At 51.3% G+C, this 20,281-nt stretch overlaps 1 protein-coding gene across 1 annotated transcript; it reads right to left on the bottom strand.

Moving 5' to 3' along the window:
* Positions 1–1,925: 1,925 nt before the first annotated feature.
* On the bottom strand, positions 1,926–10,344 carry LOC111166285 (transcription factor CP2-like protein 1). The gene is given in 15 exon segments (XM_089901190.1): positions 1,926–1,997; positions 1,999–2,042; positions 2,677–2,728; positions 2,873–3,018; positions 3,481–3,563; positions 4,022–4,112; positions 4,506–4,599; positions 4,883–4,937; positions 5,154–5,839; positions 6,078–6,230; positions 8,331–8,437; positions 8,546–8,651; positions 9,402–9,475; positions 9,612–9,763; positions 10,262–10,344. Coding segments are annotated over 15 exon segments (1,998 nt in total).
* Between the last annotated feature and the right edge of the window lie 9,937 nt (positions 10,345–20,281).

Below are 20,281 nucleotides of genomic sequence, written 5' to 3'. Positions count from 1 at the left end.
TAGCCTGACTTGGAGCTGTGATTCTTAACTTCCTTGAACCCTTGGTCTGTAAAGGCTCCTGAGGCTGAATGAAGGGGCTTCTTTTTGGCATCTTTATTTTTTTTAATATCCTTTAGTGAGTACCCTTTATTTATTTATTAATTGTTTAATAATCTTTATTTAGTACCTTTTCAATAGCCTTTATTTAATACCCTGCACTCCACTTGCTTCTAAGAAAAACAGAAGACATAATATAAATCAGAGTTTCTAAAAAACTTTTGTCTTAATTTGATAATAACAATTCAACCTGAGTCCCTTATCTGTGCAAAGCATTGCCCTTACCTGGACTAGGAAGGAGTGAGGGAGTGGTGTAATGGTTAAACAAGCTCACTGCACGTGACCTTGGCCAGTTAACCCCTCTGTCTCAGTTCTTTGTTGGTAAAGTGGGGATAACAGTACCTGCTTTAGAGTTGTGAAGATTAAAAGTGATAAGAGTGGCACATAGTAAACGCTCACATGTTACCTGCTTTCATTCGCTTCATTTCAGTATATTTCAGTGTCTAATCTGTGCCAGAGGCTCCTAGGTTGAGAGATGCACAAAGGCTGGTGCCTTTGGTCCCTATCCTTTTGGTGGAGACGAGCAGTGGAGCCGAATCAGCAACCTCGATTTAAATCTCAGGGTATCTACCGTGCCCTGAAACACCTTTGGGGAGCCCTGTGGAATCAGAGGCCTCACTCGAAATCCGCTCATCCTGCATGAGTTAAATGCCTAATCTGGATTGGTCATCTGGGGCCAGCGGGGTCCCACAGTCCCCTCCAGGGGTGCAAGGAAGCAAGCCTGCTTCCTTGTCCGTATTGAGACAGCCTTGGCTTTTGAGGGAGGCAAGTTCGAGGTCTTTGAACTTCAATAAGCAGACTTTCCCTTCCCCTGTGCTTTAATCCTGTTAATTCAGCCAGTGTAGAGCCTTCCTCCTTCCTACCTTCCCTAGCCAGAGGCCACCAGGTTTAGGACTCAACAAAGATGATCAGTAAATGATAAATGGGGTAAATGATTAATAATGGCATCTTGGCCTATCTCCCAGTGCATGCAAATGGGTTTTCTCTTTTCAGTATGTTTGAAATTTTCCATAATAAAAATTTTGAGGGAAGGGGATGAAAAAAGAGGAGTGGAATAAAATATGGCCCCAAATCACTTATCTTTTTTTAAAGTACTTTAATATAAAATTGGTTTTCTACACAGAAAAACATACACAGAGAAAATCACTCTCAGGTAGATTATAGGCCTAAAAGTGAAACACAAAATTAAAGTTTGAACTTTGAAAAATATTCATAGGAAATATTTACCTTAATGTACGGAAAGATTTGTTAAGGCCTAAAAATTAAAAGATTAATTTTAATTCAACTACATTTCTTAAATAAAAAATAATAAAGCCCTATAGCCTCATTGTTCAAGAAGAGAGCTATAGTAATTCCCAAGTCTCTAGAACTGAAGTTTTAAATAAGTGATTTAATAGTTGAATAATCTTCTGGAGGCTTTAGTGGTTAGTTTTTGCCCAAACTAATTGGGAAAAGAATCCAGTCGGATTTATTTATATTTCTGTCCCAGACTCCGTCCCTTGCCCTGGTCTGTAAGTTTAAGCAGGGGACATATCCCCAAGAGGACCATAACACCAAGAGAATTGGACAACACATTGAATATATATATATAATGTCCAGCAGCACTGCTTGGGGCAAAAGCTCCTGTCCATATTGCCAGGGGTTTTTTTGCCTCACAGGCTTGGCCAGCTCAGCTCAGCTCAGCAGGGAAGGCTGTGTCTCAGGGATTCCAACAACTTGCTGTTGAGCAGAAAGAAACGTGAGCCTGGGGGCTGCTTGTCTCCTCCCCAGGGGTAGGACCCATGACGATTTGGCTCTTCACCTGAAGCCTGGTGAAGCCGCTGAGGATGTTAACAAGGCTTCTGGTGAGCACAGGACCCCAGAGAGCCAGGCTGGCACCCGTCTCCTCCTCTTGCAGCAGGGCACCCCTGGGCCTAGGTCAGAACCAGGTAGTAGCCATCTGGATTCTGCACTGAAAGCAGTAAAAAAAAAAAAAAAAAAAAAAAGGCACCACCGGGGTGAGACGGGCCCCAACCACCACTAACTACTGTGCTGCTTCTAAACCTCCAAGCGGCCTGCAGTGCCTCTGCCACACCCAAGTGTTCTTCCTGCCCCACCCTGGATCCAGCTCTTTAGGAAGCCTCCCTGGGTACCGGAGCACAGAGGAGGGATAGAGGGCAGGCATCTGAATAACCAGGACCACAAGCCAGCTGATCAGAAGTGCTCTGCTCCAGGTGGTGTCCAGCAAGCACCTGCCCTTCTGACTTGTATGACTCGGGGGGGGGGGGAGGTGCGGGAAGAGGGGTAGAGGCCTTTCCTTCCCTTCTGATAAACTCCCTGAAACTAGGGCATGTCTCCCTCATGAGAATGCGTTTATTCAGTTCCTTCTTCCTGAGCAATAAATGGCTGTCTCTTAGCTGTATGACCCTGTCCCTTTGACACAAAGCTGGTGTTGAGCAGGTGTTTACCCCTTGATTGGGACACAGCACCCGCAACACACCTTCAAGGAACCTTTTAATCTCATTTAGGAGGCAGTATTATAAACTATCTTACCTTTTCTAGGGCCTGTGAGACACACGCCTCTCCCTCTAAAAGCCCTACCTTTCTTCACCACAGCCACAAAGTACGATTCATCCTCAAGATTCTGAACCACCTGCAAGGGAGAGGGGTCACTAAGACGATTCTGTTCTTAGAACCAAACGGAATAAGCTAGGGCAGGGAGAGGGAGACTGGGCCTGGTGTTGGAAGAATGATCCAGGCCTTTGTGGGACCTTGCAGGGAACCGCTGCTGATTTACCTGGTCACTGAGGAGAATGAGGATGCCCCCAGGGCCCTGGTGGAAGAGCCGATGGATCTGATTGGCTGGGAGGTCCAGCAGTTCAGCCAGTTTCCCCATGAGCTCTACAGCACTGAGTTCATCCAGAGAGATCTCTTGATAAAAGCCTGGGGGCGTGGGCAGCACAGGGGCAGGAGTCAGTGGGGGCTGCGGCCCAGAGGGAGCCCCAGATATCAGGAGAAAGGAGAAGACAAGGCGACAGGCTCATTGGGAGGGCCCGGGTCAGGGGAGAAGGAGTAGAGAAGGAAAAAACCTTACAAATCCTCTTCACTTTCACCTCCTATTCCTCACCTTTGGGGAGGCCTAGGCTGAGAGGAACCCCCAGTTTAAAGAAGAGATGGGACACCGTATGATAGAATGACAGAATCAGATGGAGTCAGAGTATAGAGCATGGAGGAATAAACCCAGGGAGTCATCCTGAAAGAAGACTGATCTAGTCATGGAAGATGAGAATGCCAAGGGCATCCTGGGTCCCAGGAATGGTGGAGCATCACCCCTTCCCCAGCCCAGAAGAGGTTTCATGCAACCACACCTGAGTTTCTTGTCCTCTGAAGAGGCCAGAACCTCACCTGAGTCAGGGTTCTTAGGAACCTCGTTCTCTTGCCTAGAGGCCTCCTGAGCGACATATAAGGTCAGCCGGTGACGGATGGGCCTGGGCCAGGAAAATAGTCTACATTCATACCTGAACTAACAGGTCCCAGTTTTAGCCCCCATCCCTGGGAGAAACCCTGCGTCCTCCCAGGTCTCTAGGGATGGGGGGGTCACCAAACTTTTCTTAGGTATTTAGTGAATGCTGGACCCTAGGGGAGAGAAGATGAGAAGAATCCATCTCTGTCCCCAGAAATTGAGTGATGCAGATGGGCTGGCCACAGAAAGAAGTCACAGGAGCCTAACTTTTAAGCCCAATTCTGCTAGCCTTGCTTGCTCTGTGACCTCAGGCAGGTCGCTGTCCTTTGGGCCTGAGTTTCTTCCTTTGTAAAAAGAGAGAAGTGGGGGCTAAGTGGTCTTTCAGGAGCCTTTGGCTTGAACAGTCTATGAAACGTGAGTGTCAGCTGAGTTGGTAAGTGCCACTACAGTGGGAAGGGGACCCTGGTTGGCAGTGCCCAGCACCTGGCTCTTAGAGTATTGAAAAGGCGGATCCCGTCGGCAGCTCCACAGATCTGGATAAGGTCCTGGCGGGTAAGCTTCAGCAGGTCAGTGCCTGCAGAGTCAGACAGGGCTAGATTAGGGGAAGAGAGCCCTGGGATCAAGGGTGGCAAGGGATACAATCCAACATTAGTCTACAAATAGCCCTGGTATGCCCAGACATGGGAACCAGACTTGGATTCAAATCCCACCTCTGCCACTTGCTAACTGTGTGTCCTTGGGTAAGTTATTTAACCTCTCTGAGCCCTGTCCTCAGGGGTAGCGTATAAATTGTATGGGATAATACGCGAGAAGAGAGCCTAGCCAGCATAGTGTGCTTGCCAACACTTAGTTCTACATAGAAGTTAGTTGAAGGTCACACAGCAAGCCAGGACAGAGACAGGCTTCCTGCCCGACTGTCTGCCCTCAGTCCGCTACAGGTCAGGTCCCTACCAGACCCCAGCCTCACCAGTGAAATTGGCCAGCGACCGACAGTAGTTGGAGAACCGGTGCCGATGCAACCACTGCTGTGTCTCTAGGATGGAGGCTCCAGGGTTCAGATCCTGAGGTATAAAGAGAGCGGTCCAGATAACACCGTGGACCCACGGACTGAGAACAAGGTGGAGGGGAAACATGGCCCCTGCCCTTGGAGGTCCCAAGTCTGAGACGGGAGGCTCATCCTGCCGGAGGGAAGTGCCCAGCGCCATCCGCGAACCATTTGACTATCTGTGGCCATACCACATCTCCCCGCCAGGGGGCAGGGCCACCCTATTCTGGAGAGTGAGATGACACTGCTGAGAAGGCTTTGCAATAGGGGATGTGGGAGTGTGGAAAGGAAAGACTCACCTGAGCTGGGCTGCCCCCCAAGGTGTCCGAGGCGAATGGTGGTGAGGAGCAGAGCCTGTGGGGAGCAGGGAGTCAGGCTCAGGGAAACAGTGCGGCCAGTCTCCTGCCCCCCTCATCCTTCCCCAGGTCTGTCCCGGTGTCACCCACGTGTTCCCCAGAAGCTGCCTCAGCTGCACCCTCAGGCCGGCCCCTCCCCCGCTGCCTAGGCTGAGGGGCTCTTCTCTTCATTCTCACCCCCAAGGGCTGACAGAAGGTGCGCGTCCTGCCTCACCTCTCCGCGGACAGGAGCTTGCAGGAGTTGGGGGAGGTCAGAGCAAGAGGGCTCAGAGGCGGGTGGGGTCCCGAACTGGGCTCTGGCCACGGTGAACACTGCAGGTAGACAAGCAGCGAGGTTAGCCTGGACATTCGGGTGTGGGGGGGGGGCGGTGGGCAGTGGTGGCTGTTGGCCTGCCTTGGGCCAAACTTGGCCCCTGCCCCAGGAGTCCCTGACAAGTAGATCAAGTTTCCACACAAAGAAGAGAGTAAACTAGCCTGCAGCTCTGTTTGGGGGATTTGGGGAAGGCTTCCTGGAGGAGCTACAGCAGGAAAGGAGGTGCTCCAGGCAGAGGGAGCAGAAGTGAGGGGCGGCCACGGCAGGGCAAGGAGAGGCGGCCGGCAAGGCGTCATCTCCTGGGAGTCTTGAACAACAGGCAGTGCAGTTCGTCCTCGCAGGAAACAGGTGGAATCACTGGGAGGCTGTGATGATCCTGGAGCAGTCGCAGCCCCTGAGGCCTCAGTTTCCCAGCGTATACAACGAGGATCTTTTCTCCAGACCTCCCCTCCCGCCCCCGCACCCAGTACACACACCTCCATGAAGACTGTGCTCTCACAGGCTGTCTGATACTTGTCTCTCTCATGCACGGGCTGTTTCTCAATCTTCTCCCGGTCAGTTTTCAGTTTCCGGTCAGCTCCTTTGGGCTACAGGAGGGTGACAAGAAAACCTCAGAGGCCTTCTTTACCTGCCCACTTCTCATTACAGGAGGGGTTCTGAGAAAGAGACCAAGCCCCATCCCTCTGTGCACGGAGAATGAAACAGTCCCAAAGAGGGGAACCGCAGGCTGAGGGTCCGCCGCAAAGCAGAGCCAGATCCACACAGCCAGCAAGGCAGGGTGACAGCCCTGAGAGGGAGGGGACAGGGCCCCCGTGCTGCATGTACCTTAAACACCTTGATGAGGCAGCCAGCTGAATGCAGGTGCTCCGGGGAAAGCTCCTTGTCACTGGGCTTGAAAGTGTCGATCTGAAGGCGGAAGGGAACACCTTTCTCTCCACCTTTCTTCCTAGGAGTGAACTCAGTGCTGATGCAGTGAACCTGTGGTGGAAAAGAAGGGTGACTCCAGGTCCCACCCACATTCAAGGGATCTCACCTGAAAGCTGTTACCTGTCTGTCACCTGTCAGCCATTAATCACAGCAACTTCCCACCCCCAACCAGTGTCTATTCTTGAAGCATAACTTTTTTTTTAAGGGGAACAATTTTTTCCAGCTTTACTGAGATATATTTGACATATAACATTGTGTATGTTTAAGGTTTGCAGTGTGTTGATATGGTACATTTATATATTGGAAAATGATTACCACCCACCATAGCATTAGCTGCTAACACCTCCATCACAGAAACACCCCATCACATAATTACTCTTTTTTTGGTGGTGAGATCATTTAAGATCTACTTTCTTCTTAAAATATAACTTTATTAGATTCTTTCCCTTGTTCAAAATCCCTCAGCAGCTCCCCAGGGTTATGAGATGAGAAGCAAAGTCCCTGACCCTGGCTGGCATTCAAGCATCTTAAAGAGTCAAGTCAAGCTTTTCTGCACGGCTGCTCTCTCTCCCCCATCAATGAACCCACTGACCTACCGATCCAGCCTAATCATCACCTCAATACACCTGCATAGCTTTTTCTCTACCGGGAAAGCTCTCTCTGCTCACATCTGAGCCAATACATCCCATTCCAGGGTAGGGTTGCCAGTTAAGATACAGGATGCCCAGTTAAATCTGAATTTCTGTTAAAAAACAAATAATTTTTTAGTATCAGTATTCCCAAGTATTGCATCATGGGACATACTGATACTAAAAAAAAAAAAAAATTCTTTAGCTAAAATTCAAATTTAACTGAGTGTCCTGTATTTTATTTGCTAAATCTAGCAGTCTACTCCAGGAAGCCTTCCTGACCTGCACACCCACTGTAGCCCTCCCAAAATCTTGTGAAGAACAGGTAAAGGCTGGGAAGCGGAGGCTCACAGAGATCATGTGACCTGGGCAAGGTCCATGCCAGGAAGTGGTGGAACTGAAATTGTGCCACATCCACCTGACTCCAAGTCCAGATGCTTAGACTATAGTGGACACTCAAAATAGGGACTTACAGGTGAGTTTTGACAATATTGTTCGATTATAAAAGGAAATCTTTCAGCATAGAAAATATGGAGAACGCTGAAAAAGTATAAAGAAGAATACAAGCATTTCCCATCACCCCACCTCTCAGAGATAATACTGTTAACATTCAAGTATTGTTTCTTCCTATCTTTTCTCTGGGCAAGGAAAGAAAAACCCACAACTTTTGTATACACACACACTTTTATTTTTACAAAATAGAAATCAAACTTTAAATACAAGTCTATATTCTGCCTTTACTTATGGGAAAGCAGTTTCTCTTGTCATGAAATATTTCTCAGAGACATCATTTTAATGGCTACACAATTTCCATTATAAACCTGTACTAAACACTTATTTCAAAGTCAATCCTCTTCTGATGGACATCTGATTATTTAAAATCTTTTAATATATAAAGCGACACTGGCATGAATAGCTGGTAAATATATCTCTGTGTACTTATTGAACACTGCGATAGCGGAACTACTGGGTAAATGAGTATGAACATTAAATTTAATAAAATTTGCCCACGTGCCACATACCTACAGAATGGGTGCACCAATTTGCATTCTCAGGATATGAGGGTGTCTGTTTCTCCAAACCTTACCAATAACAGTTTTTTTAAAGTCTTTGCCAGTTATATATATATATATATACACACACACACACACACACATATATAATTTTTATTAGCATTATTAGCATTTTATATAACACATTATATGTCATACGTGGCAACTATTTTTCCCATTTGATGCCTCCTTTTAATTTTGCCTGTGTATTGCAGACCGTTACTTTTTATGAAGCTAAATTCTGTCCTATGTTTTGTAATTTCTCCCATTGCCTTAATGTTTAACAAGTCCTTGCCTTTGGTGAGACTCGATCAACATTTATCCATCTTTTTTTCCTCAAGGTGTTTCTAGAAGTGGTTCATTCTTATCACGCCCCCCATCACCACCCAAAATCACCTTCCTTTCCCACTTAGGCTGCTGCTACCCACATCTGAGCTCCAGCCTCCTCCCTGTCTCAGCTTCAGACTCACCTGCAGAAAGAGGGAGGTCCTCTTGGCCGGGTCCCAGTAAAACTCCACCGTGTTGAGTTGTGAGGGTAGCACTTGGGGTTCTATCACCCCCACGGACAGTGGCACATCTGCAGGCACAGGGTTGCAGGCAGGGAGTCGGGCTCAGCCCTCCCCATCCACAAGGGCCTCTAAGATAGAAAGCAGCCCTGAAGGGTCCCTGGTCCCTCCCCAGTCACCTATGTCCAGGATGCGGTCCCCAGGCCGGCTCCACCTCCACCCATCCAGCTGCTGCTGCTCCGTGTACTGCAGGCGCCGGTCGTGGAAAACCACACGCACCACACTCTGCGGGCACAGGAGGGCGCCTGGGCATTTGGGAACCAGTTCCCACACCTGGGGCAGGCCAACCTTTCCAGCCTCTCCCCCACCTTGCTTCCCACCCTCCAGGGGCAGAAGGACTTAGAATCACTAGATCCGTGTCCAGATGCCACCTGCCACTCACAAGCTGTGAAACTGAGGAAGTAACCTAGAGCCTCAGTCTCCTCATCTGTAAAATGGAGGCGTTAATCCCTTCCCACTCGTAGTCACTCTACCCATTTCTTTTCTTCGCTGCACTTATCAGTTTGCAATTTGTAAGTCAGATTGTAATTGCATATATTAATAATTCGTGTAATTACACGTTTGTCTCACTCAGCAGAATGCAAGCCCCCTGAGGAAGGAAACTGCATCTGTCTCTTTACCCCTGAACCTCTAGCTCATTGAACAGTTTCTGGCAAAGAACTGGAGCTAAATACTTTTTTTTTTTTTTTTTTTTTGAGAAAGAAGGAATCATGTGTGTGAATAATGCTATGTCAATGTATTTCTAAGTCCTGGTTCTGCTACTTACTGGCTCTGTGTCCTTGAGAAAATACTTAACCTCACTGTGCCTGTTTCCTCAACAATTCCTGCCCACCACTGAGCTATTGTGAAGGTCAGATTGAAAGGTGGACCTGAGAGGCTTCTACTTGACAATGACATCATAGTGATGACATTGGCTTCCTGCCCAGAGGGATAGTCATAGCCAGCTTTTGCCAATTCTGGAAGGGATGCACCTACCTTCAGCAGCCGGGGCCCCTGGGTGGCATCGCCCAGTTTGGGGTTGCAGAGCATCCTCACCTCATAGGACTGGCCTGGGAGAGATTAAGGGGATGTGTGAGCCCCACTCTGAGGGGCAGAGATGCTGCCTGCCACCCCCAGCCTGCCCTGGGCCCAGCCTCCAGAGCTTGCTGCCTCGCTAGCCCCTCTCCTTCCCCAGGCCCAGCTCACCCTGGTTCAGGTAGGTGAGGGTCTCCTCCTGCTGCTTCACAGCTGGCGAGGTAGCTGCACAGAGCACGTACTGGAAGGCGGGGCAGGGCGGTTCCGCACGGGGGATGTTGGGCGGCTCTTCCTGCTTCAGGTAGGGCAAGGGCAAGGCCTCCCTGCCAGGGAGAGGAGGGCACTGCTGGCTTCCTGCCCTGTCCACCCCATCCTCTAAGAGGCTTTGACTCTTTCTGCCAGGTTCTCCCTTCAGGGAGCCCACAGTTTGCTGTAGCAGGCACCCCTGCAGCAGCCAGGGCCTAAGGGGCCCCTGTTCAGCTCCTCTGGCCTCCAGCAGACCTCCCTTAAGGTACCAATCCCAGATACTACCAAACATTTGCAAACATCTGCTATCAATTACTTGTTTGCACCCTCAGGACTTGCCTGACACCCAGTGAATGCCCACCACAAGTGTCCTGAGTGGGTGGGTGGTCAGGATGTTTTGAGATGTCCTGGGACCCACTGAACTCCAGGTACATTTGACCACTTCCCCACCCCCAGAGGAACTCAAGATCGGGAGGCCCATAACCTTTCACTTGAAACAGAGGGCCCTGCCACGTCCATCTCAACTCAGAGCAGGGCCTTCCTCAGGGACTGTGGGAAGGGGATGTGGCCCTTACCTGAGCAAGCTGCTTGGTGGCCCGGGGTAAAGTTCCCCGGGGCTGGGCCACAGGTGCTCCGGCTGGCTGTGCCAAAACAGCATCTTGGAAAAAGAGCAGGACCAGCTGTGTCACAGAAAGCTCAGCACCGGGTTGAGCTGGACCCACTGGGCCATCCACCCGGGGCCTCGGGCTTTATGTACAAGAGCATAGCCCCAAAAGGGTGGGGCAAGGCCTCAGCCTTTTATTGGCTGAGCAACCGGGGCTCTAGGAAACTCAGGACCTATTAGGCAGCCCAAGCTGAGGGGAATCAAGAAATGGCATCCCTAGGGCTCCCCACCAATCATTAACTCAAAGGGGAAGTGGTGGTGCAGCAAAACAAGTCACCGGGACGGACATCCACTGCCCCACCATTCCCCCAGAGGCCCAGAACAATGAGGGGCACCCTCAGGCTAAAAGATTGGCCCCAGATCCATAAGCCACGTATAGAGTCCTAGAGACCTACGGGCCCAGACCCCTCACAGGACCCCATGGGGGGAGGGTGGACGGGAAGAGCGACAAACAACATCACATGGACCGACAAAGGGCCTTTGCTCCCCCTGGCCTCCTTCCTTGTCTCTACCCCGCCCCCATACACACAGGTGCAGTGATGGCCTGACACCTGTCCTGTCGCTGGGGGCTACCTGGCTAGGGGACTGGAGTTTACAGAACATAGTCCAGCTTGCTGTGGAAACAACTCGGGGGGTGGTGCTGGGAGAGAGAGCGTGCCTGTGAGGAGGAGGGGGTGGGCCCGGGAGAGCCCCCCTCCCAGGGAGGTAGAAGGAGAGGAGCTCCAGCTGGGCTGGTTTCTCTGCCCCTCCTCTGCCCTGGGGCTTGGGGTGCACTGTGTTTATGGACAAATACAGTCTGCCTGGGGGACGACCCCCTTCCCCAGGCTCAGCCCCTGTTGTCACTGTACACAGTCAGCTCAGGGGCCCCCCTGCCCCACCCCCCACTACTGTGTTGGGTGTAAATAGATAAGGGCCTTGCAGAGAGCACAGATGGGGCTCTAAAGATGCGGCTTGACCTCATGTGACCCTACCTATCTAGGCTTTGTGATTCTGGGGACCTTCCTTGCAGGGAGAGGGAAAACCAAAGAGTATGCCCCCACACACAATGGGCAGGGTACCTCCAGGTACCTTGGCCCTTGGTCTTCTCTCATGAAGCCAGACAAAAGGAGGAAAAGGGGATGGGAACCTTCCTGACAATGGGGGCCAAAGAAACCTGAGTCCCCAAGGTCTGCAGTAAGACCCCCAAGACTTCAAGACTCACCCATTGCCCAAAGCTGGATCCAAGGTCAGGAGGTCCCCCATGGGACCCTGCAAGGTTGGACAGAGCAAGATCCCAGGAAGGCCAGGGGAAGGGGAGTAGGAGGGGTCCAGAGGGAGGGCTTGGCCCTGGCCTCGGGGGAGCAGGGTGTAGGGGTGACAGTGGGGCAGAGGGGATGGGCAGGTGGGGGGGCGGGGCTTGTTATGCTTGCTATGGAGGATGGAGGTGGAAAAGGTGGAGGCTGGCACGGGCCCCCTTCGAGGACACCAGTGGAGGGGACTCCAGCTCCATAAGCCAGTCCCACCCCCTACACCGCCCCCCAGCCTGTCCTCTACCTCCAAAGCCGTCTGTACCCTCCCCCTTCCCCCTCTGAGCGCCCCCTCTCTCCTACTCATATTTTTAAAAAATATTTATTTATTTATTTGGCTGCACCGGGTCTTAGCTGTGGCGTGCGGGATCTTCTTTGCTGGCAGGCGGGATCTTTAGTTGTGGCATGCGCACTCTTACTTGCGGCACGTGGGATCTAGTTCCCTGACCAGGGATCGAACCCGAGCCTGCTGCACTGGGATCGCGGAATCTTAGCCACTGGACCACCAGGGAAGTCCCACCTCTCCCTTACTCTTGCTGCTACTCCCTCCTTCCGCCCATCTCAGAGTCTCTGGGCTTCTGTCCCCAAACAGGTGTCGCTGGGCCTGTTACTGGTTTTCCTTGGCTCTGTCTCTCCAAGGAAAGAAGCCAGGCTTGAGGCAGACAGAACCTGGTCACTCAGAGCCCCCACCAGACCCATTCGCTGTACCTCCCGGGCCAGCACAGCACAGGGTATAAACAGCCCATCCTCAGGCCCAGAGAGGCCTCAGGATATTTCTGGTCCAGGCTCCCCACTCTCAGAGGAGTCTCAGGCTCTGGGTGGTCTGAGGCCCCCACGAGGCAGGGACACATTTCTGAACCTACTTTCCTCATCGGTAAAATAGGATCAAGGCCTCCCTCCCACTCAGCGTGGCAGTGAGGATCCAAGGAAGTTCTGTGGAGTTGCACCCTATCCCAGTGTTTAACCCTCAGGAGCTTCCCTTGGGGTAGCGAGGACACCACTGAGGGCCCCAGCCTCCTTGGCGGTGTCCCTCGCTAGTTCTGGAGGTACAGACATGACTGTCCCAGAAACTTCCCCCAAATGCTCTATCATTTTCATATCATACCCCAAATGCTCTATCATTTTCTAGGCCATGGCATAACACGATCCTAATAATACCCTCGGGGTTCCCTAAGCCAAGGAAGTAAGTTTTTAACTGTCAAAATTGCTGAGAAATAAGTCAGTGTCTTTCTCCTCTAACCAAAATGTATCGTTTTGTTTTGTCTTCTATCCCAGGCAACATTCCAACCCGGAGATTTGGAGAGTGAAGCCTACCACTCCCACAGAGAAACAGAGGCTGAGGGGAGTGTTCCTCATTCATTCAACAAAATGTTATTGAGTGCCTACTATGTACCGGGCTCTCTCTCCCTCCCTCCCTCCCTCCCTCACTGGTGTGTGGGACCTGGGGCAGGGTACCTGGGTGGGTGGAATCCTAACCTATCCAGGGCTCAGGCACCGCTGTTACCCCTACATTAGTGGTCAAAAGGTCTGGGCACTGAGTTCCAGGGAAATGATTTGTATTTTTTTATCTTTTTTAAATTGGAGTATAATTGCTTTAGAATGTTGTGTTAGTTTCTGCTGTACAATGAAGTGAATCAGCTACTATATATATACATATATCCCCTCCCTCTTGGATCTCCCTCCCACCCTACCCCCAGCCCTTCCCACCCATCTAGGTCATCACAGAGCACCGAGCTGGGCTCTCTGTGCTATATAGCAGGTTCCCACTAGCTATCTATTTTACACATCGTAGTGTATACAGGCCAATCCTAATCTCCCAATTCGTCCCACCCTCCCATTCCCTAAAAGGAATGGATGAGAGCACGATTTTTCAGACACACACGCACACACGCAGGAAGCTGGCAATACCATATGGCAATCCCTGTGTGCTCTGTGTGTCTGTGTACACGAATGCCCCCACCCTAGGAGGGTGGTCCTTTTTTCCAGCAAGCTGTCTCCGAGGCCTCTGGGTGTGCAGCTCCACAGGGCACCGCACTAAACAATGCACCCCTAGAGTTCGAGGATGCACGGGCCTGGCTCTCAGCCTCCAATCTTTTATTCCTGAGAGTCCCTCTCACCACCAGTAAGTCTCACCTTGGAAAGGTACTCTGTTCACGCTTCAGACTTACTGCCTCCTTCTTAAAACCCTTCCTGCAACCCAGCCAGTTGGCATTTATGTTCCCCATGTCCCTCCTCTGCCCTTCACCAAATTCCTTCACAGCAGTCGTCTGATGTGCAATTTATTCTTAATGTACTTTGTCTAATGTTTGTTTTCCCATCAGAGTGGAAGCCCCTTGAGGGTAGGGACTAAGAGGTAAACATACCTCTCGATAGACCTCGAGTGCAAGCACAACTAGGTGGATTTAGGCAAGTAACTTAGCCTTTCTGAGCTTTGCGCTGCAACTATAAAAAGGGGATGGTGGGCTTCCCCGGTGGCGCAGTGGTTGAGAGTCCGCCTGCCGATGCAGGGGACGCGGGTTTGTGCCCTGGTCTGGGAGGATCCCACGTGCCGCGGAGCGGCTGGGCCCGTGAGCCATGGCCGCTAAGCCTGTGCGTCCGGAGCCTGTGCTCCGCAACGGGAGAGGCCACAACAGTGAGAGGCCCGTACTGCAAAAAAAAAAAAAAAAAAGGTGGGGGGGATGGTGAGAACCTCTGCCCCACAGGGCTGGATAATAATGAATGAGATAATGAGCCCTCTGTAAATGTAGGTGTCTTTTTCTCTACATATCTCCAGTGCCTAGTACATCATACAGGTTTATTTATTTAACACTTAAAAGTGTAGGTTTATTTATATAACACTTATAAATGTAGAGGGTCTTCTTATCTAGCCAGCAGTTCTTCAGTGCTCAGTATGACTCCAGAGTGCTTTTCAGTCTATCTTCTAAGACAGATGCTATTTTTTTTCTATTATTCTATTATCACCGCCCCCCTCATTATACAGATGGTGAAACTGAGGCTCCGAGAGGTTAAGTAACTATCTCAAGGTCACACAGCTAAGAGAAGACACAGCCAGGGTTTGAACCCAGGCCACCGGGTTACAGTCCTTGCTCCTAATGACTGCACTATGACCACTCTGCTGGACAAATGTGTGTGGAATTCTGAAATTAACCAGGCAACAGTCCAACCTGGGGAGCTGGAGAATGAGGTCTACCACACCTCCCCCAAAGAAAGAGGGGCTGATGGGGGGCAGTGTTCATCGTTCATGCATTCATTTATTTAACAGCTCCCAAAGAAGTATCAGACCCCGGAACCTGGATGGCAGGGACCCCTGGCCTTTCTGAGCTTCGGCCTCTTCAACTGCAAAATGGGGAAAAATACTTTCTGTTCCAGTCCTGGGCTGTGAGCCCTGAGGATGAGTAAATATGAATGACAGTGGCTGGTCTGCTGTGGTTTTGATAGATGGGGGCGGGGGGGTATTAATAACGGCAGGAGGAGCAGGAAATGGGATTTTTGTCTTCTCAAGGATGGCTATGACTTGACAATTCCCTTGGGATAAGCAGCAGTGGAGACTGCAGGAGGGAATTCCCTGGCGGTCCAGTGGTTAGGACTCTGCACTTTTACTGCCGAGGTCCTGGGTTCAATCCCTGGTCGGGAAAATAAGATCCCACAAGCCGCATGACAAAAAAAAAAAAAGGCATTGCAGGCAAGGGAAGCAGCTTTTCAGGGGTGTGCGATCCTCCAGGTCCCACTGCATGTTACAACCACCCCTTGAAGTAAGAAGGTCCCCAGTTACAGTCTATGCAATTTGTCCAAGGTTATTAGCTAGTGAGGGTGGGCTGGAACCTGAGTCACCTCACTGCCATGCACCCAGACCAAGACACAGGACTCCTTCCAGGCCATCCCTGCAGTGAAGCCTTTGGCCAGAAGACCCTGAGCCCACTACTCTGGCTCTGTTTCCACGTGGCTGCCCTTGGAGCCAGAGGGATCTTCCTAAGACACAGGAGTGACCATACCATAATCACTTGCAGTGCTTTTCTCAAGCTGGGCTATGGAAACACCTGGGTAACCATGCCCACATTCCAGGGCATCTGTGGCACACCATAGTTGGTGCTTAAAATCATTTGCTGGTTTATTTATATAACAGAGAGGTTAAGTAACTATCTCAAGGTCACACAGCTAAGAGAAGACACAGCCAGGGTTTGAACCCAGGCCACCGGGTTACAGTCCTTGGACTCAAAGATATGAGTATAGATATTCTTGGACTCAAACGCAAGGCTTGCACAAACATTTAATATAGAGACTTGTTTTTATTTATTTATTTTATTTATTATTATTATTTTTTGCAGTACGCGGGCCTCTCACTGTCGTGGCCTCTCCCGTTGCGGGGCACAGCCTCCGGACGCGCAGGCTCAGCGACCATGGCTCACGGGCCCAGCCGCTCCGCGGCATGTGGGATCTCCCCGGACCGGGGCACGAACCCACGTCCCCTGCATCGGCAGGCGGACTCTCAACCACTGCGCCACTAGGGCCCTAGAGACATGTTTTTAAATTCCTTTCAAGTTCTGAGTGAACCACTTTGCCTACCTGCCCCCGCCCCGCATGCCTCCATGGTACCCCTGGATGGTTCACCTGGGTTCCAATGAGCGAGTTTGAGAAGCCCTTTTGTGCAGGAAAACGCATCTCCCTGGCCCAGCATCCAAGGCTGTTTGTCCACCTTTTTCTGCCTTTCCCTGTCACCACTCCCTCTCTCCCTTGCTTACCGGCAACTTCCAGAACAGTCTTTTCTGTTTCACACCTCTGTGCCTTTGCCCAGGCTGTTGCATCTGCCTAGAATACTCTGGCCCCTCTGCCTTCTAGTCCCCTTGATGGCCTCTGTCAACTCAGCTGAAGGCGCATCTCTGTCCCCGCTGCTTCCTACCCCAACCCAAGTCTGCTCAGAGGGATCCTCTGGGCAGGAGGGCACTCTCTGGGTCAGGATTTACAGGAGGGCCTCAAATGCAGGAAACTGGCACCCCGGGTGCCCAGAGCCTCTCTAGGCACTTAGTAGGACCACATGGTTTAGATGTCTCAAATGTAGACCCTCAAAGGCCCCACCTACACACTCCTCCCTGGAAGACATCCAACGTTGTTTTCTGTGTAGTCTGCAGAGGGCAGTGTGGACCCAGGCTGGCCCCAGGATCCCCAGCTGCTGTTTCCACTGGGTCTAGACTCTCCCAGCCAGAAAACCTCTCCCCAGGAGGAGTTAACAAGCTGAATCCCAAAGGAGGAGTTACAGGCAGCCTCCATCCTCCCTGCCTTGACATCTCTTTGGCATCATCACCCTCACGCTTCTCCCACTTAGTAAGCCAGTCACCCTCACCCTTAACACCCAGATCCAGTTGCTTCCAGACTTCATCCTCCCTCTTTTCCACTAGCTCTCAGCAGCACCCTGCAGCCCAGTCTGTGCCCAGGGCCCCTCTGCAGCCAAAGATCCTCCTTTAAGAGTTTGGGGGCCCTCAGTGCTCATATCTCTAAAATTCTAACCCCTAACAGCCCCATCCCATCCACTGGGCTCCACCTCCTTGCTCACCCCAAATTGATGACATTGCTGTTACCTTGGTAACAGATGCTTTGTGGGTGGGTATGGGGAATGGACCAGGGAAAGAAAGGGGTGGCTTCAGGACACTATCAGAAGCATGGGAGATGGGGGTGGGCAAACTGGCATAGGGCCTGGGGAGGGGCAGCCAGGGGCTGTGACCCCCTCCACAGGCTGCTGTCATCCCTATGTCCCCAGCCTCAAGGGGAAAAGAAATAGAATAGAAGGGGACATCTTTGTGGAAAGAGAGGTTTTCTTCCTGAGAGAAAGGGAAACATCCCCAAAACCATTATCCCCCTCCCATGGAAACAAGTCTCCTGGACAGCCTCGACTTGGCAGGGTAGGGAGAGGGGTGCACACACTGGAGCCCATGTTGTTCCCCTCCAGGGAGCCTGGGGCACAGAGAGAGGGAACAGCTCACCCAGGGCGTGTTAGGGACAGCGCCACAGGCAGTGGGAAGGTGGCTCTATGCCAGTGTCCCAAGCTCCAAGGGTTGTTGGCAGCAGGGGGTGGAGGGGCCCTTCTCCAGCCTCTGGGGACCTGGCTGTCGCAGATGCCACAGCCAGGAAGTATGTCAGGCACTTGCATAAGAGCCTTCTATATTTCTGTAAAATCATAATTACCGATGCCTGCCGTGGGCCTTAGCTCATTAGAGCGGTATCTGCCTCTGAGGCCCTGGGGTGGGCTGGCAGAGGGACGTAGGGGAGACTGGGCAAGGCCAGACCTTTCACTGTGTTCTCGGCATCCCCAGCCCCACTGAGGCTGGGTCCTCTTCTTCTCCCCAGCTGGGAGATGAGAACCCAGACTTGACCTCAACCATGATGGACCCCCCTACCCTAGGAGCCCCGATTCTAAAGCTGGAGGGAGAGGCCAGCCACTCATGTGCTCAGCTTGGGCTGTCCTTGGTAACTCATGGGGGCAGAGGCCACAGCAGGGAGGGGCTTGAACTGAAGGTGTTTGTGGGAGAAAATAGGTCAGTCCTTATGGCAGAGGCAATCCCTCACATTGGAGAATCTCAACACCTTAGTGGAGGGGCCCTGGGTCATTTAGGCCAGAGGTTCTTAATCTTTTGGGGACCTAAGATTCTCGGAGGAGCAGACGATAGCTCTGGACTCTCCCCCAGAAAATGCTTATCCTCCAAAATTTGATACAGCTTCAAGCGGTTCACGAACTCCCTGAAACTTACCTACAAGCCCAAGGTTAAGAATCCTTAAAAAAAATTTTTTTAATATTTATTTATTTATATACTTATTTTGGCTGCACCGGGTCTTAGTTGCAGAACGAGGGATCTTCGTTGCAGCACGCAGGCTCTTAGTTGCGGCATGCATGTGGGATCTAGTTCCCCAACCAGGGATTGAACCCGGGCCCCCTGCATCGGGAGTGCAGAGTCTTACCCACTGGACCACCAGGGAAGTCTTAAGATTCCTTAATATTTTTTAAAAATAAAATAATAATAACAACTATTTATCATGCACTTACTCTGTCCAGCTCTTTACATATGTTAACTCATTTAATCCTCAAAAGAACACTAAGAGATATACAATTATTGCCCCCATTTAATCCAACTCCATTTCAAACTAATCTAGTCCAGTTCTGCCAGTCAGAAGACAAGGAAACCAAAGACCCTCCAGAGACGGATAGCTCTCTGCCCAAGGTCACAGAGCAGGAAAAAAGGGCAGACCAGGATGAGGACCAGGTGCTCTTAATGTGCTGGATATCGTGCCATATGCAGATTTGAAGCCATCTGTCCATCCCTCCATCCATCCCTCTGTCCCCAGGCTCCCGAGAGCCCAGCGCCCATGCTCATTCACTCAGCTCTCCTAGTAAGAGGCCCCCTGGTAGTTCTATTATGACGTCTGGTCTGAGAGCCCTTCTGAGAGTACGGCTGCCACTCATCCTCCTGGACCACCTTGCCACTTGCTCTGACAACCCCTCCTTTCTGCCCTCCAAATCTAAGATGTTCCTCCCAGAGAAGCTAGCCCAGTTGCTCCTGCCCCATCTCTGAGCCACTGCAGTGGGAATTGTTGGCACTGAGACAGTGACTCAGACTTAGATCATTAAAGACCGCTCTGAAACAGGAAGGCCACAGGCCGGAAAGGACATCCAGAGGTCATGGGATCCAGCCCCCTGCCTCCTCCACAGCTGCCCCACCTCAGATTTCTAAAACCCAGACCAGATGGGCTCCAGGGCCCACCGACTTCCCTGCCTTGCCCCACTGATTCCCCTGGGAATTCTTTCCCACGTCTAGTCAGAGTCTCCTGGGTCAATTCTCTCATGGAGTAGCAGGCTGCAAGCAGCCGAGGAAAGCGAGGGAAGGAAGCTGTTCTTCTCTCTACCTCAAAAAAAGACCTCGGAAGAGACAAATCTCCCAGAAGAAAGGAGAGAAAGAATATGAACTTTCTGTGCCTGTCTTCTCGGGGCTAAGGGGTGTACTACACTGTCTCATTCATTCTCCCGGGAGTGAGGTAGGCACAGTCTCCATTCTGCTGATGAAGAAATCAAGGTTCTAAAAGTTACCTACCCAGGGTCAAGTGAATTAGTGACTACACAGGTACTGGACTCGAAGGAACCCAGAGCCTCTTCTCTTTGGAGGGAAACAGGGATACCTCGCCGCAGGAGGCCTCACAAACACAGACGAAGCCCCTGTTTGCTCCAGTCCAGGACAGGTAGAGATAGAGGGCTGATGACCCCATCTCAGGTGCTCCAAGCATTTCTAAGTCTGAGTTGCCTAGGGAGGGGTCGTTGGGCTGACCTGTGCTGGGCAGGAGGGAGGAGGGTGGCCCTCAGAGGGGAGCAGTAGGTTATGAATGGGCCTTTGGGGAAACTGGTCTGAGGGCTGAGGCCAGGTTCTATTCAAACTCCTTTCAGGAAAGCTAGCACTCAGAGAGTCTGCAGTGTGTGGATCTGGGGGGGGAGGGGACTAAGCCCCCACTACCACAAACCCTCCCGTCCACCCTTGTCCTAATTCTGCCAGTGGCAAATAAATCTCTATTCCTGGACGCAGTAACCTGAGCAGTGCTCCACCGGTGAGCTCATCCTCAGGAGGAGATAGATGGCATGGATGGCTAGGTGCATGGGGGAGGGCGGGCGG

This window comes from Delphinapterus leucas, chromosome 19, assembly GCF_059928025.1.
Source record: "Delphinapterus leucas isolate spDelLeu-1000000601 "Yukka" chromosome 19, BTC_Dleu_Yukka2, whole genome shotgun sequence".
Taxonomy (NCBI): Eukaryota; Metazoa; Chordata; class Mammalia; order Artiodactyla; family Monodontidae; genus Delphinapterus; species Delphinapterus leucas.
This window is presented reverse-complemented; position numbering and strand designations above follow the sequence as displayed.